This window comes from Cervus canadensis, chromosome 18, assembly GCF_019320065.1.
Source record: "Cervus canadensis isolate Bull #8, Minnesota chromosome 18, ASM1932006v1, whole genome shotgun sequence".
NCBI classification, from domain to species: Eukaryota; Metazoa; Chordata; class Mammalia; order Artiodactyla; family Cervidae; genus Cervus; species Cervus canadensis.
Window position 1 is genome coordinate 31428933 of NC_057403.1, and position 27604 is coordinate 31456536.

General features: G+C 46.5%; 1 protein-coding gene across 5 annotated transcripts in view; it reads right to left on the bottom strand.

Annotated features, from left to right (window-relative positions):
- Positions 1-22941: 22941 nt before the first annotated feature.
- ZNF536 (zinc finger protein 536) overlaps positions 22942-27604 on the bottom strand; it is a 446058-nt gene continuing 441395 nt past the window's right edge. For all 5 annotated transcript variants that reach the window (XM_043437645.1, XM_043437647.1, XM_043437643.1 and 2 more), the window contains one exon: positions 22942-25836. In XM_043437645.1, coding sequence (XP_043293580.1) covers positions 25592-25836 — 245 coding nt within the window. In that variant the 3' untranslated portion in view covers positions 22942-25591. The remainder of the gene's footprint in view (positions 25837-27604) is intronic.

Below are 27604 nucleotides of genomic sequence, written 5' to 3' on the forward strand. Positions count from 1 at the left end.
CTGCCATCCTAAGGTCTCTTCCCCCACCCATGCCCCTGATCTCAGGGGCCAATCTTCAGGGCAGAAAAGCATTTCAAAAGTTCAAAGACCGTAAAGGTAAGGATACAAAGTCAGAATACTGCACGTAAAGAGTCTCTTTGGATGGTGTTTGGCCTGGGGTTAGCTGCCCCAGCACCTCCCAGTCTCACCAGCCACCATCGTTCTGTCCTTCTTGCCTGATTGGAAGGCCAGCCCCGAGACCATGGTTCCTCTCACCCTCAGGGGCCAGTGACTTTCTGCCTTGCTCTTTCCAGAAGTGCCTTCTCCCCAGCCTCTCTTCTGACTGCTTTCTTCCAGATAATGTCTGGGACCAGAGGCAAAAGTTTTGACATTGATCTTGTATAGGACCAACTTCACCATGTTCTCAGTGGCACCTTAATATGCAAGGGGCGCCTCCCACCCCAGCTCCCAAACACGGCGTGTGCAGTTGATTTCAGCCTCCCACTCACTCAAACCCAAAACAGTTACTGAGCACCTAACCTGTGCCAGGCCTTAGGCTGCGGGGCATCAACACAGAGGAATCCAACTCAGGTATTGTGTCACCTGGAAGGAAGGAACATATACAAAGCCAGCATTACTCAAAGGGTAAGTAGTGTCCCAGGAGGAAGTGCCAGAGACCCTAGGGTGCATTCTGGCTGGAGAAGGGGAAAGGCATGCTGTAGAAGATGGCCCCTGCTCTTGGCCCTAAAGGTCTTGGAGGGTTGACGGCAGAAGCTGGGGAAGAAAGCAAGCCAGGGAAAGTGAATCAGCTTAATCAGTTAACCAGACCTGTCACATCTTGACTTTGAGATTAACCCAGGTGATAAAGATCTCCCTACAGCCCCTTCTTTGTTTCCAGTTGAACTATGGCATTTTCTGTTTTATTCAGCTGTTAAACATTGATCTTGAGCCCATGGAGACCTGATTCTTCCAAGGATTAGGGAAGTGGTGGAAATGCTAATGCTGAGCAGAAAGAGAGGTGGGCAGGGTCAGGATGAGGATGGCTTTGGGGAGCCCTGGGGCTGTGGTGAGGAAGGAGGCCAAATCAGAGCTGGGGTTGGGATTTGGAGATTGGACACAGCCCTAAGGCTGCTGTATGCAGACTTGCACCTTCTCCTCCAGAACGCTTATCCTGGGGTTTGGAGATAGCACAGACTTCATACTCTGGAAGCATCACTGTTCTGGAGTGGCTCCAGGTCCAGAGAGGAGCAAAAAGTCTCCTCTGCGTTGGTCATTAGAGCTAGATCTCTATTGAAAAACTACTTTATTGGTTTTTATTTTAGACCCACCTAATTTCCAAAGGGATCTGAAGCAGCTTTTCGTAAAAATTGGTATATCTATTAACAGAGGCTGGTTAAAATGCAAATAAATTTTAAAGTTCAGCAGCAAGACAAGGAGTGGGAGAGCTAATGGCGCAGTCAGCCAACATCCCCTGCTTCCACCACCCCCTCACCCTTCCTGGGCTTCGGTGCTTGTGACTTTCCTGAGACCTCATGGCTGGTATATCCCCTCTATATGGGTGGAGCACACCATGCCTATTTTCTGGCTGAGCCACCTGAGGACTTAAGCAATGCTCTCAAGGTCCAGTTAGGAGAAGGGCTGCAGCCAGTGCTCAGGACTCTCAGGATTCTCTTTGTTCCTTCTGCTTCCTTCCAGGAGTGTTTGTCAACAGACATGGGGGGTCCACAGTCTTCAAGCTTCATGTGCCTCCCTGCCCAGATATTCCAAATGACTGCACTTAATTTGGAGTAAATCTGCCTGTGAGGAAATGGGCATTTACATCTGTCGCGTAAGGGCTGCTAGGGTCCTTGATTTAATTCCTGAGGATATATCTCTCCACGTCTGAGAAATGTAGCCAGAGAAGGTGTGGTTACACCATGGGGCACGTCCTCCACAGGCACTGCACTGGGCACATGGATGGCCCTTTAAGAGCCAACGTCTTCCTTCTGGTCTGGACTGCAGGTTTGTGAGTGGGATGCAGTTTTCTCTTCCATGTTATCTGTTCATCCTCCCTGGGCATCCTTCTCTGCAATGGTCATTGGAAATTACACATATGGCTTCCTGCCGCAATCTGTTATGAGAATAACTGAGGATTTAATGTGCCAAATATATCTTACTCTCCCCTTGGTCTGGCACAGGGCAAGTGCAGTGAGGGAACGGCTGTGCTGTTGCATCTTTTAGGTCCGGTTTAGCTCTCAGACTAGCCACATGCCAGAGACAAGCTGATGTCTGCAGAGGGTGGGGCAGGTTGAGAACAAACACTCAGCTGTAAGTACACATCTTTCTACATCACTTGTGAATTGTCCCAAAGAGACTTTGGTACATCAGGCTGGGGACCAGTAGACTGGGGTCCTGGGGTCCTAGGCACACTTGAGGAGCAGGACACGCTTCTGGGGCTGCATGGATTCAGTGCCTACTTATCGTCAGAAGAATCCCAGAAGAAACAGAAATGAACATTTGTGCATTTTTTCATGTACTGAAATTATCTTTTTTTTTTTTTTTCTTCTAGAGAAACAGCACTCCCACACCTTAAGGGAGGGAGCTGAGACAGAGTGATATCCAATGCAAATTCATTCTAAGAAGGTTGTGGGGGCCACCTGGTGTCCAATGCAGACAGGGCCTGCTGCTAGGTGGATGGGAGGAGAGAGGCAGGGTGGGGGGGGGGGGGAGGCGTAAGCTCCTTCTTATCCACGTCAAACAACAGCCCATCAGGAGGATTTGGAAGGGGTTGTGGGAGGGTGGGGGGAACCACCTTATGCTGTGGGAAGCAGAACAAAGCAGAAAAGATAATGTCCCCACAAGGAAAGGGTGAACAGAAAGTGTCTTGATGGGGAGAGCCTGAGAGAGGTACAGACGGCCCTGGATCCCAGGCTAGACTTGGCGACAGCCTGGGTGGGTGCCTTCAAAGAAAGAGCAAAAACCACTTGCTCAGGTTTCAGACCCACATAGATACTAACACTTCCTTGGAATTATCCCTCTAGGTTTAGGTTTCCTGAAAAATGTAGTCCCCATCACTGGTTTTCTATGCAGAGCTGAAAGAATTCATCAAATATTTGGAATGTGTAATTAAATATCTAATGCCAATTAGCAAATTACTAATGAAATAATCAGAGGCTTTTATGGTTTATAGTTCGGCTCGAATTTTAATTCTAAGTGGTTATTGATTCTAAATACAGGCTGAGTTGCAAAACATTAGGTATATAGATGTGAAATGAGAAAGGAAAAGAAGGTTTGGGGGCTGCGGTGGTGGGTGCTGAGAGGCCCCAATCCTCACTGTTCTGGCAGCAGGTGCCAGAAGTGAAGGACCGTGTAGGGAGTGCCCTCTGTCCACTGTTAGTGGTAGAATCCGGGAAGAGACACAGAGGTTTGTGGTGGAAACCCATGGCCTGTGGGACATGTTTCCCATAGGTGGGTTACAGCCCATCACCCTATGATTACAGACCAGAGAAATGCATGACACCGCCTCATGCTCCCTAGAGGCTCTGCCACAGCAGACCCTAGGGAAGAGCAACAGTGGCTGGAAGACAGAGCTTCTGAGGCTGCCTTGCTCCCACAGGCTGGGAGGCGACACCTGCAGTCTTGGGACTTTTCATGTGTAAGAGAGCAGACTGCAGATACCATCACTTGAGTGTAGGTCTGGACTGGGATGCAAGGGTACTTGGTGTGCATGGAGACATGATTCCCTATGGGGCAAAGGGATGCCTGATTCCCTATGGGTGTGGAAATACATGGTTATCAATAGGGCTTGGGGTGCCTGGTTACTTACAGAGTGTGTGGATGCATGGTTGTCTATGAAGGGGAGGGGAGGTATTTGGTTAGCTATGGAATATAGGGTGGTATCTCTCAGCTATGGAGATAGGGGCACATGGTTACCAAGAGGGCAAAGGAGTACAGTTACTTTGGGTGGCCAAGATACAAATGAATATTTCCAGCAAAGTTGTTGAAAGAAGTGCAAGCCACTTTGACAAAAACTTTTTTCAAATGCCTTTCTCCTTTTGTATGGAAAAGAAAGTGCTAATCAAACACTGAATTTAAATATTGAAGCAGGTTCCTTAAGATATCTTCTTGACAGATTATTAGAGAAGCTGAGTTACTAGAAGGTATGAAAAATAATGCAATTTCCTTTTTCTAAGAAATGCCTTTACACCAATCTTATTTCTCCCATTCTTTATTTAATAAGATGCATTATCATTGTTACAAAACACAATCGTCCCTGTGGCCCATAATTATTTATTCTACGCACACCCTATTCCAGGAACTTCGTCATACATCCTAGGTCATGTAATCTTCACCATCCACCCTTTGGGATATGTATAAGCATCAGAATTAGCAAGGTCTCTTTCATAAACAAGGAAATGGAGGCACACAGATTTTTAACAACTTGACTAAGGAGAAGGGCATGGCAACCCACTCCAATCAGTATTCCTGCCTGAAGAATCCCATGGACAGGGAGAGCCTGGTGGGCTACGGTCCATAGGGTTGCAATAAGTCTCACACGGCTGAAGCCACTTAGCATGTACACATAAATGTATGCAGTTACTCAGTGCTGGGGGCAGGCCTAGAACCCAGGCATGTCTGTACCAGCGCTATGGCTTTCTCCAGAGTGCCACTCATGGTAGTGGATGGTCACTCAAAACAAACCAACACTACGGGGACAGTCTTGCCTGGGACTCACACAGCCTTGTTCCTGGGCAGTTTTTCAGTCACTACAAAGACAGCCCATTGAGTCCTGGGGCTCTTTTGAAGACAGAACTCCCAGGGGAATGGGAGGAAAGCAGAAGCTGAGCTAGGAGGCCAGCCTGTAACCAAGATGCCCCCCTTGCTCAGCTGGTCCTCCCTGGCTAACGATGCATGAGGGGCTTGCCTCCTGGCTGGACCTGTTCCTGCTCCTACCTGGGCCAGGCCAGAGTGCAGACCCCGCTTCCCTTCCCAGCCCTCCGCAGCATCTGGAAGCAGGAGGGAAGATGCACCACATATACAGCTCAGGAGTGATTTAAACACTCCTCCAGCTCAAAGGGGAATCTTGGATTTCATTAATTAATACATCAATAGAAGCCAATGGAGAAAAACATGTCTTGTTATCTGGCTCCTCAGATGCTAGACATGGGCTCATTAGCCTTAAGCATATCAGCCCGATAACACTATTTATTCCATACAGAATAATGATCTACTTTAGGGGATACTGCAGTGAACCGAAAGGCCGAGTCCATCCATTATCACTGCTCGCCGCACATGCGCGTGCATCGCTGCATCCTCCATGAGGACGGCGGGCACGTGGTGCTGGGCTCCTCACAACAGACCTGCAGGGGTGAGGGCCAGCCACCCGGCCAAGGCCACACACCAATTATGAGGCAGAGTTGGGATGCAAATCTGGGTCAGACCAAGGAAAGAGTCTGAGGTTCCAGCCTTCCACACAGATAACACACAGGGTGAGACAGCAGGAACTCCCACCCGAGAAGGGAAGAAGAAAGGAAACCAACAATAGGAAAGGAAAAGGCAGGTGATCAACCCATATAGACTTAACACCGACCGTTGTCTACTAAGGGTAAGCAAGTTAACAGATTGTGCCATTGTTATTTCTGTGTTAAACTGCATACTCTCTTTAATGACAGTGTCTTCCAGAAGGAGCCATGAGCAGTCCTAAAGCAGTCAGCCTGGTTAGCCAATATGCAAAAATAAGCATAATGCATGTTATTTGCTCAGACCCACACAAGGCCATTTGGGATGCTAAGGGCCCCTTGTATAGAAACCAGTCATCAGTTAGATGATGATCCTATTACTGAGCAAAGGGGTTTTCTAAAAGGGGGTACTGATTGGCGGTTGACAGTCAGGATTTACTGCTCCATGTCACTAGGTCTGTAGCTCTGGGATCATAAATGCGGGACCCCACAGCTGCAGTGCCCGAGACCTGTAGGAAGATCTGCTTCCATGTTGCCCGCAGCTTCACCCTTCTCCTGCCCTTTTTGATCTTGAAAATTCCAAAAGAGCACCCAATTCACCAAACTACACAGACTGTGGGGCCAGTCAGCCATCTCTCGATCAATTGGTCAACTCCTCAGCAAGCACTGATTGATCCCTCCTCCCATGCCGGGTACCCCAAGGATGCACAGGAAGACTGAGTCAAGAGCTGGGTCCCTGCAGCTCCTTCAGTGCAGAGAGGCTGGTTAAAGCCAAGCCAAGTGTCATCACATGCTGAGCAGGCCATACTATTCGAATCAGAAGTTACTGAGGAGCTCAGAGAAGCAGAAACCATGAACCCTCCAGGAGACAAGCAGGGCTTCCAAGAGAAAGGAAGGGTGTACACTAAACCTTTCAGGGCTACTGGGCAGGGGGATGGCATAGACAAGAAAGGGCTTCTTGGGGTGGCTGGCTTTGAGGACACTAATTTATGAGCATGCAAAGAAATTAAGCATGTGGGCCTGGGGACGCGGGTAATAAGGGCTGAGTTGTGATGCCTTGGGTGACAAAGAGCCATCTCTAAAGCTGGGATGGGAGCACCTGCCATGACCACCCACAGGGGAAAAGCCCTCCTTTCCAAAAAGGAGGGAAAAGACCTTCTAAGGCAGGGATTTTGTTTCCACCTTAGTAATGGGCCTTTAATAATTCAGGCCAGTAGAACTGATCGGTTCTGTGCAGGGTGCCAGGGATTGTTTGGGTGTCATTGAAAGGACTATATACTGCCCAGTGATTACTCCCCAAAGGCATAAATACCACTTTAGCCCAAGGAAAATGCCATATGTTTAATTGTGACGCTCTGCAGCCCACACTGCCCGCAGAGCGCAGTTCTCAGTTCTACTCTCGACAGTAAAAGGAGGGCAGAGGGCCCTTCCCTGAGGGTGCAGTTGGGGGAGGAAGCAGAGGCTACAGGAATCATTAAAAATAAATTGTTTTCAAATTAATAAAATGCAGCAGTCCACAGTCAAGACCAACAGCATGTAAAATTGAATTTCTAAAGGATATCAAGGCGAGGAGACCAACACTGATCAGAAGCTGAGAGATAGAATTCAGAGAGGAGGGGAACAGGCAGACCTGGCCCAGGAGGCATTCCCAGGGTCTGCGAGGCTGACATCAACCTATTCACTCTGATGGGAATGACAACTCCTAAATCCCACCAACCAGAAGCTGCTGAGGGATGTGAGTGAAGCGAGGGTCCCTGCCACCCTCACCCCTTTGGGTCCTGCTGTTGGAGGGTGGTGGGCAGAGCCTGAGGCCCTATGTCAGGGGAAATCACAGTAAAAATCACTGCAGTTTATGCTAGCCTTTGAGATGGGGTTCCTTTAAAACGTTCACTTATTTCTCTATCTCCTGCAAGAGTCTGAGCTTCCATGCAGGAGGAGCCCTGGGTAAGTGTCTACTACAGAGAAAGCTCTTAGAGGACAATTTGGAGACTGGACTGATGTCAGTGTCCTTACCCTCATGCCTAACCCTGAGAACCAGGCACAGCGGCTCCTCAGCGGGTCCCTGCCCTACGGAGACCCCCGGGCAGCAGGTGGTCTGTCCAGCAACCACACACGATCACAGAGAACAGCATCCCGGGGCCATGGCCAGGCCTGCCCTGGTGCACACAGTGGCCCCCCGCAGCGCTCCCTGGGCACAGCTAAGGCTTCCTTACCGCAAGGACCAGTGAGTCTGGCTCATCCACGGCCGAACTCTGGTGTCGGTCACCATCCTCGACAAACTCACTCCCTTAGTTCCTGTCCTGCTCAAACCACAGGATTTGGCTAGAGGGGCAACTCTGAGGAGAGTTCAGGTAATGAGCAGGTTTTGGGTTTCCTGAGAGGGGAAAGACGAGCATCTGTCTGCTAAGTGTTGGAGGGCCCGCAGGCTGTGTATCTGTGGATGCTTCCTGATTGACAGCATTAGTGAGGCAGATTAACCCCAAAGAAGCAGCAGGCCAGCCCTACCTCATATTCACTGACCCCATCCTTGACCTCCCAAGTTTCTCCAAGGAGCCCACCTGCTTCCTACATCATCAGCCTTCCTCTTCTTCTTCCGGGGGATGCACCCCTGCCCTGTGGCCTGTTCCTCCGCCCCAGCAAGCCTCCCATGAGCATCAGGGCACCACCCCAGCTTTCTCCGGACAGCCCGGCTGCTCTGAGCCCCGGGACACTCCCCACGCTCCCTACCCAGGGCCCGAGGTGCAGCATCTCCCTGTCCTACTCCTCCTGCCACCGGCCTGAGTCTGGCAGCGTCCCTCCTCACTCCCTTCCAGGTGACCTCCGCTGGGTTCCGTCCTCCTCCTCCTTGGCAACTTCTCTTCCCTGCCCTGCCCCCATCAGAGGGCTTGTCTCTCCAAGGAGACTCCAAACTCTCCAAGGGCGGGGGTGTCCTCTCCCGAGTGACCCTCCCAGCCCCACTGCACAGACCAGACGATGCACACAATAGACACTCAGTGCATACACTGCAACTGGAATCTGAGTGGCTACAAATGACCAGCCCGCCGCCCCCGGCAGAAAGGTCATTTCCCTGCTCCAAATGTTGAACCTTTCGCTCTAGAAGATGACTGTTCTGCTGCAGAAAGGTTGGTGGGCAGAGGCACTCTGAGGCCGCCCCACGGCCCAGCCCGCGAAGACAGAGCAGAGCTCCGCGGTAATAGCTTCCAGCGTTCCCGAGGCTCTTGCGCAGAGTTTCGGCCCGCCTGGCTCTATTCTTAGCAGCGCTCACAGCCGGTACCGGGAGAAGCCTGGTTGTTGCGCAGCGTCTGGCTTTCTGCGTCCAATCTTCGGTGGAGCCTTCTGTTTCCGCCTTCAGGTATGTGATGCGTTCCTGTCCTCCTCGTGTCAGGATGGGTGGGGGTGGGCAGGCGCCATCTGGGAGAGGTGCCGCCGGATCCTCAACCCACTCCCCCCTTCCTCCATCTCCCCGCACCCCTTACCCAGTGATCCGGGCCTTTGTGTTATTTTTATAAGACTCGACTGCCAACACAGATCACTGAGGTCTTCTGTGGCACGGAGCACAGCTTTCCCTCTCCAAGGTGATCGCCTCCAGCATCGTGGCTGGAGTTCCCCTGTGCTCCAGGTGGAAGGGTGCAGAGCCCCGCCAAATGTACTGGAAGCTGTGGTTGGAGCCAGCCGCCCACTCGGGTGCCCCTGCTGGACGCAGAGGCCTCCTGGCACCTCCTGGCACTGCAGCGACAAGTCCACAGAGACAGTCCACCGGAGCCTGCTCTTCAAGAAGGACCTGCACGGCCTTCCCTCCATCCTTTCCATCTCAGGCCACCCCAGGGAAGGAGGTGGGATGGGCATGGTTTGCACTCACATTCCTCTATCTCTCCATCATTTCACTCACTCATTTGTTCATTTATATTCCTTTCATCTTTTAACGTTTATACATTTATATTTATGTAGCCCCTGCCTTGGTTTGAGTTCCCTTAAAAAGCAGATTCTTGGTGAGACAAGGACATGGGTGCAAGTAGTTCATTAAGAGAATTCCAACACACTTGAGGAGTGGGGGCGTAAAATGAGGAAGGGGGAAAGACTGTACCAGCGCAGTGATGGGCCAGTGATGGGCAGGCTGCTGCTGCAGGCCGCTGGGACTCAGTCCTGCAGAGGGCCCTCAGAGAACTGTGGAGAACCCAGTAATAGTCTTCATTCCCCAGTTCCCCTCTCCCATTGACCGACCGTTGTTTCTTGGAGGTGTTAAATCCCTAGCGCTTTCAGGCCTTCCTGCAGCTCGGCACACTCCTATGATTCTTTATGCGGGAAGCGGCCAGAGGCCAGGACTGCCCCCAGCACTGCAACTGCAGAGTGAGAGCCAAGGGGCCATGGGCAGGGAATTAACATGAGCTATGGCTCCAAAGCGCTTATTTTGTAGCCCTTGACTGTATGCAAACCCATGCCAGGCACTGTGTTAAGGCTTTGAGGGGTATACCATTCTGGCTCTGATTGATACAGCAGACTACCTCCAGGGTCCTAGCCTGGGATGGGACCTCATCCTCATCAGGAAGGTTCTTTCCCCATCTGATTGGTACAGCCAAAAATGAAACCAGTGCTGAGAATGGAACAGCATAAGCTTTATTCAAGGCTTCCCTGGTGGCTCAGCTGGTAAAGAACCTGCCTGCCTGTGCAGGAGGTGCAGATTCGATCCCTGAGTCTGCTGGAGAAGGAAATGGCAAACCACTCTAGTATTCTTGCACGGAAAAGTCCGTGGATAGAGCAGAGCAGCCTGGCGGGCTTGCAAAGAGTCTATGGGATGGCAAAGAGTCAGACATGATTGAGTACACGTGCACGCGCACAGGCACACACACACACGTTTTATTCAGCGGCAAAAGGATGAAGAAGGGGAACCTCGTACACATATCAACTTCTCAACCTAATTCAGGTGGAGACACCAAATATATAGGAGAATGGAATTAAAATGGAGGGAATCGGAAAGAGTGGGAGGAATATTCATGGGTAATCCAAGAATAGGGGTGTGGTTTGGACCCAGAACTGATGCAGTTCTCCTTTCCAGGACTTGTATAGGTTTTTCTAACAATCGTCAACTGTCATGGCACCCTTGGGTGTACCATTTAGCATATGCTAATATATTACAATGAGCATATAATGAGGCTCAAGGTCTACTGGAAGTCAAATCATCTGCCATCGTGGGCCTACTTATTTCTAACCAGTTCTTGTTTTTTCTCTTTGCAGCTTCCTCCCTAAATTTAGATAAGAGTTATTGGTTTCTAGTCAAAGAGGGGCAGGAGTAGAATTCTGGGGCGACAGCCTTGGTAACAGCTTGCCACTTAAAACCAACTGTAATTTTCATTGTTTGAGTAGTTTCTTTCCAGAAACCTAAAATAGGAGAAGGTGTGGTTATGTTGAACCAACATTCAGGGAGTCTGGATTTTAAACTTGGGTCATTTACATAGGTGGAACCATGAAGCATACATGAAGCTTCCATCATGGGTCACCACGGACCCTGAAATGAACCAGCCCAGGCCACTGCCATCACGTGACTGAGTCTAGTCTAGGTGGAAGCAAGCAGAACTTGCTATGACAAACTGCAGTGAGTTCTGAACTCTTGTGCAGAGCTATGTGCTTTGGGAGCACAGAGAGAAATAATTATCCCAGAGTTGGATAGGGGAAGGCTTCCCTCATGGCTTAGATGGTAAAGAATCTGCCTATAATGCAGGAGACCCAGGTTCGATCCCTGGGTTGGGAAGATCCCCTGGAGAAGGGAATGGCAACCCACTCCAGTATTCTTTCCTGGAGAATTCCATGGACAGGGGATCCTGCCCGGCCACAGTCCACACACAGACTGTGTGTGTGTGTGTATGTGGAGAGAGAGAGAGGAAAGGCTTAATGGTAGAGGTGAGATATTCAATATTTTTAAGATTTTTTAAAATTCTTTTTAAGTTTTACATTTAGGTCTATGACTCATTTTGAGTTAGTCTTTGTGGTGCAAGGTATGATCAGTTGTTGTTGCTGATTTTTTCACCTAGAGGTATTCAAGTTTTCTCGCAACCAATTGTTATTCCACACCACAAGGCTTGTGGGATCTTAGTTTCCTGACCAGGGATCAAGCCCATGCCCCTGCATTGGAAGGTAGAGTCTTAACCATTGGATCCCCAGGGAAATCCTGAGATACTCAGTTTTTGCCATTGTGGACAGTAATCATCAACTGCCTCAGAAGACTCCTGTGGACTACAATTCTCATCTTCTTTTGTAAGTCCTCCTGGGGTACAGCATGATTTATTTCCTTACCAGCCAGCCTAACTTCAGCAGCAGACACTGTCATTCCCCTCCTGATCTACATGACAATGAGGACTATTAGGAAAACACAATGGGGCCATCTTATGCATACCTGCTTAGAGACACCTCATCCTTCAACCCTTCCTCTTCTTGGATGTGATCTTCCTGGCCTGTTTGAAGTTGCAGAACCCACCTGAAACCTTTGAATCTCTGCTTTGGGGCATTTTGACCCTTCCTCCTAGAACCTCCTCCCCCACTCTCTCTCAGTCCCTCATATTCAAATCCTATTCCTCATTCTGGGCCCATCACCCCACTTCCTAATGCTCCCCCTGGAAGCAGTTGCTTTCTCTAATTCTCTGTTCCCTCTGTTCTTATTTTCAGTCACATCAACTTTGATGTGCTGGACTGAATCACTGAGGTTGGAGTTCCAGACACAGATGGACAGGTCATCAAGAAGCTATCTGTGGAAGGAGACTTGTCCCAGGACTCAGACAAGTGCAAGGCACATGTGATAGCGGCTTTTCTGATCTAGTTTCTTTGTAAGATCATCAATTTGTTGTAGTCACGTATTTGGGGAAACAAACTCACTCAGAAGGACAATGCAGATAGTGGAGTGCAGTTTATTACACCAGTGGGCCCAAGGCAGTCTCCTCTTAGCCAAGGACCCTGACCAGTTTTTGTGAAAACCTTATGTACCCTAAGTGTACATGCTCAAACCCACCTCCCCAAATTCTCTGAAACTAGTCTGAACAAAGGAAAAGAAAGATACAATCAAAGTTAACTCACGATTTGTATACCTTAACCCCGTGAATCATATGCCTTATGCCTAGGTAGTTAACAGTGGACAATTATCAATAGGCCTGTGGTCATACCCCAATAAGCATAATAGAATTTATGATTCTATTCAGTTACACAGATAATTAGGGTATTCTTCTAGGTGACGAGAGTCTAGGTACGAGCCCTGGGGCTCTTCCATGGTGGGGGTGGGGGGGGTGGGGAGTGGTCTGGTTTTCCAGGTGATATGTCGTTTCCATAGATACTGGGCATATAGCTCAAAGTCCACAGTCCGGCCCAAGATGGAGTCCTGCTTTCAAGATGGAGCCTGTTCTGTGTGTTTCCTCCTTCAAATTCAGTTGTGAGTTCCTTGAGAGCAGGTGAGCTTGTCTGGCTCATAGTAGAATGGTCAATGCCCAACAAATGTCTGAGAACTCATATGTGACATGATCATGGAACACTGAGTGAATAAAAGCTTCTCCCCAGATATGAGACAACTGGTCCACATAAAGGACCATGCTTTGCCTGACCATAAGGGGTCATGGTAGCACACTCTGGAATCAATTAATCCTTTCCTCTGGGATTACAAACCTACTCCAGTAATTACAAAACCACAACAACAATCTCTAGATATAGCTCTGTAAATATTGCTTAGGCAGTCCTTGAATACAACAGTGTGTTTATTTTCTGTGTCTGGGGCACAGAATTCTGCATCTCTGTGAGCTGTCAACTTTCTTGTCTCTTGAATGGGTGTGTTGGACACAATCATCTCCAAGATTTCTCCCTCTCTCTACTGACGTGCAGTGAGTCTAAATGTAAAATGTTGCTGGTTGATGACCTGAACTGAAACATTCGTCATGCAACTCAAAATTTTCATGGGAGACAAAATATTTTAACTCTCTGGTTTCACACTGCAAGCCACCATACCTCACCCTCTTCGAGAGGAGCAGACAATGAATGGAAGGAGAGGTGTAGGTCAGGCTGTTGTCATTGCTAACAACTGCCCTCTCACTGCCTCATCTGGCTCTGCCTGGCCAGATGTGAGGCCTCCCCATCCTCTCCTCAGATTAGGGGGACCTAAGTGCTGGCAGAGTAAGTCTTTGGAGAGGGAGATGATTCACGCCCCAGCAGAGCAGGCTCCCAGCCACCTGCTCCCACCACCCTCTGGGCCCTGGGGGCACAGAGGCATGACCTGGAGGGCTCAAGTCTCCCTGGGCGGATCTATTACATGCATTAAAATAATTTACGCTCAGCCCTATAAAGCGTTTAATTCGTCATGCCATCATCCATTCCAGAAGCATTCCTCTTCATCGTGAATTATTTTTGAAGTATTTATGTGGACCTCACCGAAAATCACCCCAGTCAGCAAACTGAGAAATGGAAAGGCATTAAGAGGAGGCGCTGACCCCAGGGTCACAGACATGAGTGTGGCCAGGGTCAGCAGGGTGGGAGAGGGAGCGGGGATGGCCGCAGCAGCTGCTCACCAGGTTGCCGGGCTCTGTCCTCCCTGCCCACACCTTGGCATGGGCAGGGCACACATATTTTTCATATTAGCAGCTATGGTAACAACTGATTTCCGTTTGCAAAGCACTTCCCCATGTTCTCATGTGTGGCTCCCAGGAAGTCTGCACAGCACATGTTTTGTTGTTTTTTAGTCACTAAGTTCTGTCCCGACTCTTTGCAACCTCATAGACTATAGCACACCAGGCTCCCCTGTCCTTCACTATCTCCCAGAGTTTGTTCGAATTCATGTCAGTTGAGTCGGTGATGCTATCTAACCACCTCATTCTCTGATGCCCCTTCTCCTTTTGCCTTCAATCTTTCCTAGTATCAGGATCTTTTCTAGTGAGTCAGCTTGTGACATCAGGTGGTCAAAGTATTGGAGTTTCAGCTTCAGTATCAGTCCTTCCAATGAATATTCAGGGTTGATTTCTTTTATAGTTGACTGATTTGATCTCCTTGCAGTCCAAGGGGCTCTCAAGAGCCTTCTCCAGCACCACAATTTGAAAGCATTAATTCTTCAGTGCTCAGCCTTCTTTATGGTCCGACTCTCATATCAGTATGTGTTACAGCACATGTTAGCAGCCTCTTTAACAGATGAAGAAACTGAGGCTCAGAGGGACAAAGACATGGGCCCAGCTTAGCAGACATAGACTTGGAACCAAGTTTCTGATTGCAGCTACGCGTCCTTCTATAGAGCTTGGGCAGCTGGTCTCTTATGAACCCAATGCATGGGGATATCAGACCAGCTTTATCAATGCAATGAGCTGCCCACCCCTCTGCCCATCCACAGACACATACCCACACTACAAGTAAGAAGGACCACACTCAAGTTCTCAAAGATACCACTGGTCTGCCATTGAGTTTAGTCAATATTCTTCTTAGCTTGGGGCCTCATTTCTGGGGACTGCTGAAAGAACTTTTTTAAAGTTAACAAAATTTCCAACAACACTCCCGGGATTATTATCAAAGATAATTGGGCTGTGAATTCTTATTCAATAATCATTTATTTGAGGTCTTACTCTGCACCACGTACTAGTTGTAACAGGGCTCTGATGGGTCCCTCATCTCATGAAATTTACATTCTGCTAAAGAAAGCAGACTATCATTGTGTAAACCAAGAGGTAAACAAGATATTTCTAGGGAGTAATTAATTACTGCCACAAAGAAGACAGAAATAAGATGATTAATTGTGGTGTGGTACAGAGGCCAGGAACATATGGGTGTGGTGACAGAAAGCTTCCCTGAGTGACATCTGAGTTACAACCTAAGAAAGGGAAGGTGATCATCTTGGAAAGGGCAAGAGAAAACCAGTGCAAAGTCCCTGGGGCAGGAACAGGTTTGGCCGGTCTGAAGTGCAAAAAACCATGTTGACTACAGAGGGAAGGTAACTAAGGGAGAGACGGAGGATGAAATTAGAGAGATTGACCAGGTAATCATATAGGGCCTCAAAGGCCATCGCAAGGAATATGAAATTTATTCTAATGTAAGAGGAAGCCATTCTAAGCAGTATAGCTGAGAATGATCTGATTTGTTGAATTAAAAAGCTGATAGAGTTTGGTGATTCCACAAAATGTAAACATAGAATTTCCCAATGACCCAGCAATACCACTCCTAGGTATATGCCCCAAATAACTGAAACCAGATACCCAAATACTTATACATGGAAGTTCATAGCAGTACTATGTGATATAGCCAAGAGGTGAAAATAACCCAAATGTCCATCAATGGATGAACAGAAAAACAAAATGTGGTATAAACATACAAGTCTATTCAATCATTGAAAGGAATAACATACTGTTACGTACTACCACGTGGATAAACTTTGAAAATATTATGCTAAGTGAAATAAGCATTAGTCACTCAGTTGTGTCTGACTCTGCGACTCCATGGATTGTAGCTCACCAGGCTCCTCTGTCCATGGAATTCTCCAGGCAAGACCACTGGCGTGGGTTGCCATGACCTCCTCCAGGGGATCTTCCTGACCCTGGGATTAAACTTGATTCTTCTGCACTACTGCCAGATTCTTTACCTTCTGAGCCACCAGGAAGCCCTAAGTGAAATATGTCAGACACAAAAGTTCACATATTGTACGATTCCATTTATATGAAATATCCAGAATTGGTAAACCCATGGAAGCTTTGCGTATTGCTGGAGGATGGGGAAGGGGGCATAGAAAGTTACTGATTAGTGGGTGTGGGGTTTTCTTTCAGGTAATAAATATGTTTTGGAACTCACAGAGCCAGTAGTTGTACAACATTGCTAGTGTACTTACTAAATACTACTGAACTATACACTTTAAAACAGTTAATTTTATGTATGTGAATTTCACCTCAATAATTTTTTTTTTTAACTTTTAAAAAGTAAGTTGATATTCTTGGGCACACGGATCCTCCATGTCATTCCAGACCAATGCCCTGGACCCCAAAGCCCTGCATGCCCCTTCTTTTACAGCCTCTGAAATCTGGGCCCTCAAACACCTCACTGCTGGATTCTCCCAATCCAGGGCCCTCTTTTTGAATAAGGTTCTTGTGGGCATGCTGGAAGTCAGCAAGTCCTCACTCAAAGAAAGCTCAATGCTAAGGACCTTCTCTGACCACAGATCTAAAAGGACTCCCACCCCCACTTTCCCACAAATCACTGAGAGGGTGGGGTGAGAAGAAGCCAGGGCAGGATTGTCCTTTCCTGTCCTCTGCTGGGTCCCCAGCATCTGGCACAAACGGGTGACCGGCTCCTCCCAGCAACACCCCCACTCCACCCTGCAGTGCTCCTGGGCCCCAAATTCTGGTAATAACGATTCTGGGGAGGAAATGAGCAGCGATTTGGGAGGAAATCGGAGTTCAAGTGTCGATAATTTTTAAAATATGCGGCATTAATTTCTGTCCGCGGTTATGGGATGATCAACTGGCGCCTGAGGACTCGCGCGCCCTCCTTGGGGCCAGAGGCCACAGCGAGTCCCCCTGGAGCATTTGTCCCCTTCCTCGCCAAAAGGGGAGCCCTGGGGACCAAGCCTGGGGCGGCCGGGGCGGGGGCGCTTTCTCCTTCGGCTAAGGCTCCTTTGATACCTTAGGACAAGGGGCTGGGTCAGAGGCCGGTTCCAGGGTGTGAGCCGAAATAACCCGCCCCCAACCCCGTCCCCGCCCCGCGGAGACTCGGGTGGCCCCGGGCGCCACCGTTCGGCCCCGCGCCCTCCTGTTGCCGGCCCGGCCCCCGGCGCCCCTCTCCAGGCGCGCTGCCAAGTGAGCCGCCCCATCAGCCCGCCAGGTCTCCCGGCGGGAGGAAAAACTGAAAATGAAACCCTTCGCAGCGGAGAGCTTACATATTGGGCTGGTTTGCCGTTTGGGGGTTCTTGATGCTCCCCCGCCAGCCTGGACGGGAGAGAATCACAATTGAGTGCCCGTCTCGTCTCTCCTCCGGTTCTCCCTGCATCCCGGGAGAGCGATCCACCAAGCCAGGGGAAGCCCGACGGGACCCGCAGTTACTTTTGTTGATTTTCTGGAGATCTCAAAGTCAGAAATGGAGGCGTGGTGCGCAGTGGGAAGAGGCCGGGCCACACAGAAAACCAAGGCAAACAAACCTGCACATCAAAGGAACGCACCCAACTTAGACGTCCCCAGACCGGTTTGGAAATCTTCCTGCCCTTGCAACGCTTCTTGCTTTGAAGTTGAACCTTTTGACCAAGCCATTCCGACGGACCTGCCACCAAAAATCATTTTGTAAACAAAGATAAAGGCAGGAACTGACCCCAGGTATGAGGAGCAGTTTGTGGGGGCTTCTGGTTTTTGCTTTCTCAGGGTGCACCCTTGTTTCTAAAAAACGTGACCTCTACCCTCAACTTTGCTACCCCTCTTTCTCCCTGTCTGCCCTTTCTGGGAGAAGCAGTGAGGCTGACATATTTCAGACAAATCACAGCAGCCAACTTCCTGTCCGGCCCCATTTCTACTGAGAAACCCTCCCTCCACCTCTCCGGGGTTCAGGTAACTGGATTGATGGAGCCGCCTTCACAGGCCTCTCCTAGCCGAACTTCTCATAACCCAATGCATAAATAATCACATGTTTTATAAATAGCCGTGGACAAGAGGCTGTAAAACAACGAAGATATATTTGTGCCTTTATGTCCTAGAAATATTTTCTAAAACGACTGTTTTATTTGGTGTGGTTTTGAATGGGGGTGTGTGTGTACATAACAATCCCCAAAGTTTTCCCCTGCCCCCCCACCTCAGGTCAAACCAGCACTATCTTTAGCAAATTGATAAGGTTCCATGGGCAAGCTTTATTCGTTCTGACACGAGCCTATGACACTTTATAAAAAGAAGTAATCCAGAACAATCTCTAGGTAATTAACACCTAGATAAACAAACATAAATTTCTATATTGCATTTATTTGGACTACCACTCAAATATGCGTGAACCATGCTTTTTTAATTAAAAGATAAATCCATGTGACACTTAGCCTCAAACTTAATTATTCAGCATAGTATAATAAAAAATAGAGCCCATTAAATGTGTCTTGCACTGTATTTCTGTATTAACAGCAAAACAGTTCGGTCTGGGATCATTTAAATTTTCCCCCTCCTCTTTGCTTGTGATTTCCCTGTTCACATAAGCCCTTCCTCTCCCTCCCTCCCTCCCTCCCTCCCTCCATCTCTCTTTTCTCTTAACACCAACAGGTGAAGAGATTAAAACTCTACACAAGCCCCTACATGGAATGCTCAGCTGGGCGACATTTTTAATATTGCATTACACTATGAATTTTTTTCCTTCCCCATGGAAACATACCTCTAGTTCTGTGGAACGGGCCCAGCCTTTCTATCTTGAAAAGAAGATCACAATATTTAACACTAATTTCCTTGGGATTGTGCTTACAATACACCAGGTGAGGTTTTCATAATATACTGTTACAATACAGATGTTCAACGGAGAGGGGGAAGTGTGCAAATCCCAAACTACAAGAGACAGCAGGGTTATCATCTTTATAAAAGTTTCAGCACAAAATAGTATCTTAACACTGAGTATGAGCAGCTCAGCAGTTTCCGGCTGCTCGGAAGAGAAATTCACATTTGAGGCATTCCCCACCTAAGTCGAAGCAGGAACAGAGATCTATTCATTCAGTCACTCAACAGAGAGTGTATAAACGAGGACCATGTGCCAAGCGCTGTGTGGAGTGCTGTGTGCCTTGTCACCTTTTACCCTTATGGGAAAGGTACTGTGGCAAGGAAAATTGAACCCAAGTCTTGAGTTACCAAAGCCCATGCTCTGAGCCCCTTGGCTCTTCCAATGGAGCCTCCTGGGTTAAGGGCAGAATAGCTCAGCTCAGCTGGTGTGTGCCTTTGCAGAAAGTAGCCTTGGACCCAGTTGACCAACTGTCAGGTTTGTCCAGGACTGTCCTGTACTGGAAGTTCTGCAACCTGGGAATCCCTTTATTTGGGAAAATCAGGATGTTTGTCATCCTACGTAGACTCCTCCAGCAAATGGTGCTGCTGCCCCTGTGGCCAAGCCCATCCACAAAAGGACGGACTGGAGCCGTGAAAAGACCTTGAATTGGGCCCAGGAGACACCCACCCACTCCTTTCCAAAAGACCGAGGTCCCTGGGTGTGATTGATGACTGATGGTTGTCTGGGATCCTGTAAATTTGTTGAAGAAGGCATTTGGATCTTGTTACATCGACTCCTGTATTGCTGACCTCTGACAAGTCAGAAAGCGATGCGTCTGCAGAATGTACCACATTTCAGTGTTCAAGTGAGTTCCTAGCTGGTGTCAGTTTCGGCAACAGTCCTTGGAACCTGGTGGTACCTAGCTTGCTCTCTATGTAGCTTGATTAGTGCAGTTATGTACTGCTAGCTCATGTAAGCTCAGAAAGAGCCTTGTTGTGGGTTCCATTTCTGCTTCAGAGATAAAGAAGCAGATCTGGGGAGCTGGAATGACCTGCCCAGATCCCACAGGTCGCAGAGGTGGAGACAAGCCCTCCGGAGCCCCATCCAGCCCACACAGCCCTTGCACTACTTCTCCACCCGGCACCCTGTCCTTCACATCTCAGTTCATTGCCACCCCTTAGGGAAATCTGGGATGTGTTCTCTCTGAATCTCCTCTTCCGGATATGTTATACTTACTTGTGTGATTATCAAATTGAAGTCTGTTTTCTCCTTAGACAGGGATCTGTGGCCATGGTCTCTGACTCACCCCTGTATCTCCAGCCTGTGGCTTGGTGCCTGGCACACAGTAGGTCTTCTGTAAGCTTTCATCAAACAAGTGGAATGACATTTAACCCCAGGACCAACTCTTTTTCCCCTGCATCCCACTCTTTCCCTGTTTGCCCCTCAAGACCCTGAGAATGGCAAGAAAGTGGTGAAAATACTGATTTTTCAAATGAGAAAGCTGGAAGACAAGAAGTTTAAGACATTTGTCCAAGATCGTTTTGTCTGAAGGAGGTGAATGTGGAGGAATCATGACTACCTGACCACCGGGGAGCCCTTTCAAAACACAGAGGTGTTAGTGTATAATGCTTTGTGGTGAAATCAATCTCAAGTATAGATATGGCTTATCACACCACAATAGCAACAATGTAACATTTGTAGAGTCCTTTATAAATTTACATATAATTTCCCCTACTTTACTGAAATTTGATTTCATAATTTTCAGATACAGTCAATGAACTCAGAACAGCTAAACTGTTCAAGATCAAGTATCCAGTAAGTAGTATAGCTAGGATTCAAATTTAAGTCAGGACACCCCAATTTTGTAATTTTTTTTACAATGTACTAATCTGCCAATTGTCTATGACTTTTTAAGAGCTCAAAATATTTTGATGGAAATATATACTGGTGCTTCTTAAAAAGGCCTTCCAGTTTTATTTTTTATTTTATAATAGCTGTATTGAGGTATGATTCACATACCATAAAATTCACCCATCTTAAAGTGTACAACTCAGTGGTTTTTAGTATATTCAGAGTTGGGGAACTCCCATCACTATCTAATTTCAGAAACATTTTATCTCTGCAAAAAGAAACATCCTACTCTTTAGCCATGAGTCACCCCTCATTCTCCCCTCTCCCCAAATCCAGCCTCCATTAACCTATGTTTGGTCTCCATGGATTTGCCTATTCCATTTCCTATAAATGGATACAGTATGTGACGGCTTCTTTTGTGATCGGCTTCTTCCACTTAGGCACAATGTTTTCAAGTTTCACCCATGCTGTAGCCTGGGTCAGGTCTGCATCTCTTTTCATAGCAGAATAATATTCCATTCTTGACAAAACAATTATTTGAAAAGATACATGCATTCCAGTATTCAGAGCAGCACTGTTTATAATAACCAAGACACAGAAGCAACCTAAATGTCCATCAGATGAATGGATAAAGAAGATGTGGTTTGTGTGTGTGTGTGTGTGTGTGTGTGTGTGTATAAATGGAGTATTAGTCATAAAAAAAGAATGAAATAATGCCATTTGGAGCAAAAAGGTTGGACCTGGAGATAATTATACTAAGTGAGGTAAGTCAGAAAGAGACAAAGGTCGTCAGAAGATATCACTTACATGTAGAATCTAAAATATGACACAAATGAACGTATCTAGGAAACAGAAGCAGACTCAAACACAGAGAACAGACTTGTGGTTGCCAAGAGGGAGGAGAGTAGGGGAACGACGGTTGGATATCTGGGGTTAGCAGATGCAAACTGTTATATATACGTAGACTGGATAAGCAGCAAGGTCTTACTGTATATCACAGGAACTGTATTCAATTTCCTGTGCTAAACCATGATGAAAAAGAAAAAAGAAATTGCAAATGTGTGTACAAGCCATATTTTGATCATCTATTTATCACACAGTTTTTAAATACACATTTTGAGCCAATATGTAAAATTTAGAGACTTCACTCAAAATCCAGGGGTCCAGTGTCACTTGCAAACTCAGAAGCCCTGATGCCACATTCCTCTTGGTGATGAGGCACTGTACTGGGGTTTCTCATTGCCCCTGAGACCCCACTGCAAATTCCTCCTGTCCTCTTGCCACTGAGGTGTCCTGCCTGGCCCCTGGAAGCATTTGGGATTGGATCCATCATGTATGCGGAGTCATGGCCCCTCCATCAGCCTTCCTTCCCTGATGGGTCCTTTTCCTGATCTCTCACTAACCCCTCATGACTCACCTTTGCTGTGTGACAGTGGACCCTTAGGATGGTCATCTGTTCCTGTCCAGGAACACCAACAGTTTGGCCTCCTGAAAGAAACCCGGTGATTATAGATTCTTATAGCATGGCTGGATGCCTTTGCCTCCAACATTTCGGTGAGGCTGACCTATTCCAGAGCTGCAGCATTTACCGTGGGAGCTGGGTTTTGAAACCGTGCCACCACTAACAACGAAAAACAAGTCAAAAAGCAAGCCTGCACATCAAGTGTGGGGCGCACACCAAACCCGAGAAGACCAGTGTCAGAATTCTGCTTTTTATGTAGCCCTGAAACCATAGATTTTTATTATTCTTTGTTCTTTTCCTTTGCTTCTGGAGAGAGAATTCAGCTTGTCCTCTGATCGGAGGTAAAAGACTTCCTTGTTTTTAATGATTTTTTAAAAAAAAACTTGCTACTAGTAAAGGAGAATAATAGATCCCAATGCTTTAAGTGTCTGGTGTAATTACTATAATATGAGGAGCATTGGTGTTTGCATGGGTATTACCTCACTGTAACCCGTGTCTGCAAGCTTTCAAAGAAACACATGCACATGGGTGTGTGTGCGCGCACGCACACACACACACACACACACACACACATGCTGTTTGTACACCCAGAGATACACTTTCAGCTTGAAATTTGAAAAAGAACCAGGCTATGGGAACCATCCACACACAATACTGCAGGGCTTTTTGTTAGAAGTGCGGTTTGACCAAGCATTACCCGAGTCTGACAAAGCTACAAAAATATGTTTTGCTTCTCCTAGTAAACATACGCGAATAGGAAGAAATGGGTTTTTTTTTTTTCCAGAGGTAGAGGTTTTATTGCGTAAAACACTGGATAAAACTGGACTGCTTCAAAGACATTTTATTCTAACAGCAGAAAGAAAACAGTCATTGCTGAAAAAACAACTTTTAATACTTTCTATACCAGAATAAAGTTCTGTCAACTGATGTATTATAATAATAAATAATGACCAAGAATAAACTTTAAATACAAAGTTTTCTACTTGTTACAAGCATAGCAACAAAATCCTCTACTCTATTGATCTCAGATTTCCTCCAAGATAGATTTTTTTTTCTTTGTGTAGGAATGTAGACAGTATTATGACCAGCATCACAGACTACAGAAGTTACAGGGAAAAAACTTGACATGTTTAGATATGAGAACCTGATGACATTCAGAAACTGACATTGCATCACTGCGGCTGTCACTTGTTTGTATTACAAGTTACAAATGTTCTGGAGAGAAGGCCTGTGTCAGGGGGGAAATAAGGACAGTAGCACTGGACAAAATGGGATCAACACACACGCCACAAAGAAGAGGGGATGTTCCCAGTGTCACAAACAGAATTATTGCCTGTCGCATCTGACGATGCTCAGAAGACACAAAAGGATACTGAAAGAGCGCCCAAAGTGCTAGAAATGGAATGTGGCTCTCGTTTTTTTTTTTTTTTTCCACTTTTTTTTTTCCTCTTTTTTCCTCTTTTTACTTTTTTTTTTTTCTTCTTTTTTATAGTTTTCTTTGCTAAGATACCAAAGGCGGGGGCAAACACACAGAAAGCAAGCGACTGGCACAGTCACCAAACACAGTAGTGCAGTTAAAATCCTAAAGCTTACTACAGTCGGAAAGTTTTCAATAACATTTCAGTCCTTTCTCTAGGATCATAGAAACAGTTGCATTAAGTTTATCAACTCGATTTAAGTAAGGCAGTGAGAACTATTCTAGAAAAACAAGAAAGCAGCTTGCTCTATGCCAGATGGGTCCACATTGTACAGTGATTGCGTTTACACTGAAACCCCGGGTGGATGTCACCCTCTCGACAGCATATGCAAACCGGATTCCTTATTAGCCTGAGATTCCTTCTGGTCTCAGGATAGCGAAGCATTTTATTTACATTGATTGCAGTTTAGTATTTTTGTAAACTGCTGTAGGCAGAGCTGAAGTTTTTAAGGCCCTGGGGTTTTATTCTGTGCTCCCAGCCTGCAAGGAAATATCGATCTTTTTTTTTAAAGTCTGAATAATTTTGTCTTAGAAGAAGTTAATACTTCAGTACTTCTCCACCGTCACAAGCAACAGCACCATTTTCGTGTCACTCAAAGGAAATATGTTAAGAGGCTGAACTCTGACGCCACGCTAGCAGATTCAAGAATAAACCCTTAACTAGTCTTCATAAATTGTTTGTTAAAAAAATGAGTCAAGTGTTTCATTATTGGCCCTCCAAATCTCCCTCTGGGTGGTGCAGAACTTGATAAATTTGGAGAATCCAATCAGTAGAAAATCTAAAATCTACAAAAATATAGAACACATTTGTTTTACAAAAACAGACATTTTAACTTAAACAGTTTTCTTCATTAGTGATAGAGAGCAGGATGTTTAGATTCATATTTTAATACAAGCTATTTCATAAGAGCTTGCTGGAGAAGAAAATCTTGCTTCATGTCTATGACACTTACAAAAACTAACAGATGAAAAAAATCTGATAATAAGGACTGGAGCAGCCTTCATTCAAGTAACATTTTAAAAATCATAATAAAAACAATCTTTCTACTATTACGTAAATTTCCATTCTTCCCCAGCACCTTCTGTGAGTAGGGTGGGCTAGTTCTAAGCATTTGATATCATGTATCCCTATTTTTTTTATTAGCAACCTTCTTGTAAATTCCTCCAAAAATTAAAGAAAAAAAAAAAAAAGACAACTGAGAAAAAGCATTTCCCTCTATACTGCAATTTGATCTAAAAAAAGGAATTACTCATCAAACCTGCAATGGACATTTGTCTGCAGACACTTCCTGACCATTGATTCATTTGGCTGTGGATTTTTTTTAAATGCACATTGAAGATGGCAAGCCTCTGCAGAGCTGGTCTGCCCTGGCGCTGGCTGCGGGCCGGCTAAGATTTCTCCAAGAGTGCAGTTACGACACCACGTGAATTGATTTTCTCTGCAGTGACCGCTCCAGTCTGACTGGCACCGCGACTGCCTCCCAACACATCCCATTAGGGTGCGAGGCGGATGACAGCAGCTGGTGTCAGATTATAGAGGTGTTTTCAACAATGAAAACACAGCCCCTCCATCTTCAAGGCAACACTAAATCATTTAGATGGCATCGTTTTGCAGTTAAGAGCTTGATTTTTGGACATAGGCGACTCTAGCGTTGGAAGGGCCCCCCAGCTTCCTTGAGCTCGGAGGACACCAAGCATTTCTGAAATCCCTTTTATCCCACCTGCATTGTTTGGAAGTACTTGTTGCCGGGTAACAGTTTAGCAGCCATTTTCAAGGGCTGGGGATTTTTTTTTTTTTTAATATATATATAGATATCTTTTTAAAATTTTTAAATGTTCTATACACTAGTGGGGGTTGTACATGATTTTTCCCCTTGGAATGCAGTTAGCAAACTCTTTTACCAGATGCATAATCTGAAAACTGTGTAAAATAATATTGCAATCTCCGAATTGGTTGGCTCAGTTGCGCTCCTCCTGGGCCTTGCTGCCTTCCTCCGTTAACTCCGCTGAGCTCCCCGCCTTGACAGCTGCGGGGTCTTCGAAATTCCCAGAAGCCTCTGAGTCGACTCTGGAGCGCTTGAACCTGCGGTCGGGGTATTGGCTGTTGTCAAAAGGCATGCGATGGACACAGAGGACGTGGGTCTTCAGATTTCCCTTCTGAGAGGCACTGTAGGGACAGTAGCGACACTGGAAAGGCCTGTGACCTACGGGCAGAAAGAGTGGCCGGTCAGTTCTGCTGCGTACCCCTCCCCGGCTCCCAGCACTCAAAGGACCATGATCATTATTACCAGTACAATATCAGCAGTGTTATTTCCTTGCAAAGGTCAAATGGCAAAGAATAAAGATGCAGCCAATATATCTATTTGGATAAGTAATAACTTACTTGGATAAATAATAAGCTGCAGTTTAGTTGCTAAGTCATGTCTGACTCTTCTGCGACCCCGTGGACTGTAGCCCACCAGGCTCCTCTGTCCATGGGATTCTCCAGGAAGAATATTGGAGCAGGTTGCCATTTCCTTCTCCAGGGGATCTTCCCAACCCAGGGATTGAACCCATGTCTCCTGCATTGGCAGGCGGCTTCTTTACTGCTGAGTCTTCAGGGAAGCCTCAAACAATAAGTTACCAAATAATAATAATAATAACTTGGACAAGGATTTAAAAGATCTTTCCAGCCTAGCCAGGGTTTTTAATTCAGCCTTTTTAGGTGAGAGAAAAGAAAGTTCCAACACCTGGAAATTCTTTTATAAAAAGTAAGATAGCAAGGATTTTAGACTTTGCAGGCCAAGATCAAAGATATGACGTAGATACTTATATAACAAGAGAGGAAATAAATTTCCAACTTTTTGTTGATGAAATTCAAAACTTTATTTATGGACACCGAAATTTGAATTTTATATAATTTTCATATGTGATGAAATATTATTCTTGTTGGGCTTTTTTTTCCAGCCATTTAAAAATGTAAAAACCATTCTTAGCTCCACAGGCTGTATGAGAACAGACAGGAGGTGGATTTGAGCCCTGGACTAGACTTTGTGACCCTCAGTTAAGTTCATTTCAGTTCAATCCCTCAGTCGTGTCCTACTCTTTGCGACCCCATGAATCGCAGCACGCCAGGCCTCCCTGTCCATCACAAACTCCCAGAGTTTACTCAAACTCCACACAAAAAAACCCATAAGTCCCTCCATCTGGGATTCTGACTCAGATCTTCAAGCCAATTCACTTCCTCATGTCCCCACCAACTCTACTGATAAGCAAGTCAAGCGTGACCAGGAAGTGTGTTTGGGGTGGGGTGAGAGAGGGATGTTCCCTAAGCCTTGTTCTTCGGTGGAGTGGAAGTGCCAAGCTGGAGGAATTTGGAAGCTCTGTTTCAAGAGGAGGCAGCAGAAAGTATCAGACAAGAACTGGGACACTCAGATAATTAAGGCCAGCCTAGTTTTAAAGAAGTTCAATTTTGAATGGTGATGCCCGGAATCAAACTTCTCTAGAAAGGCTGTAAATAAGAACAGAAGATGGATTCTTGTGAAAATCCACCTGCTCCTTCAGGCTTCATTTCTCTGTTCCGATGCACCACAGACATGCACACATCTCTGCTATCTTTAGGAACCAGTAAAGCATCTAGTTTGGGAAGTTATAATGGGACAATGCGTTCTGCCCAATGCTGGGAAGCTGTGGCTCTGCCATTCCTGGAAGTCCATGAGTGCTGTCCCACCCAGCACCCAGAGAGGTCAAGACCCAGCGCTGGGTTTCATTTGCTAAGGAAAATAAACAAGCAAATAAATGGGCCCAATTGTTTACCCCAGAAAACATCTGAACAGCATATTCATCACTTTTTCTAGAGCATAATAGCAGAAGTCCTGTGTAACTACTTAGCAAGGCAGTCTTGTTTTTGAGAAACTGGAGAGCAACCAAATGTTTGCAACTGAAATTCATTTCCTCACCAAATTGCACACAGCACTAGATTCTTGCTCCTTT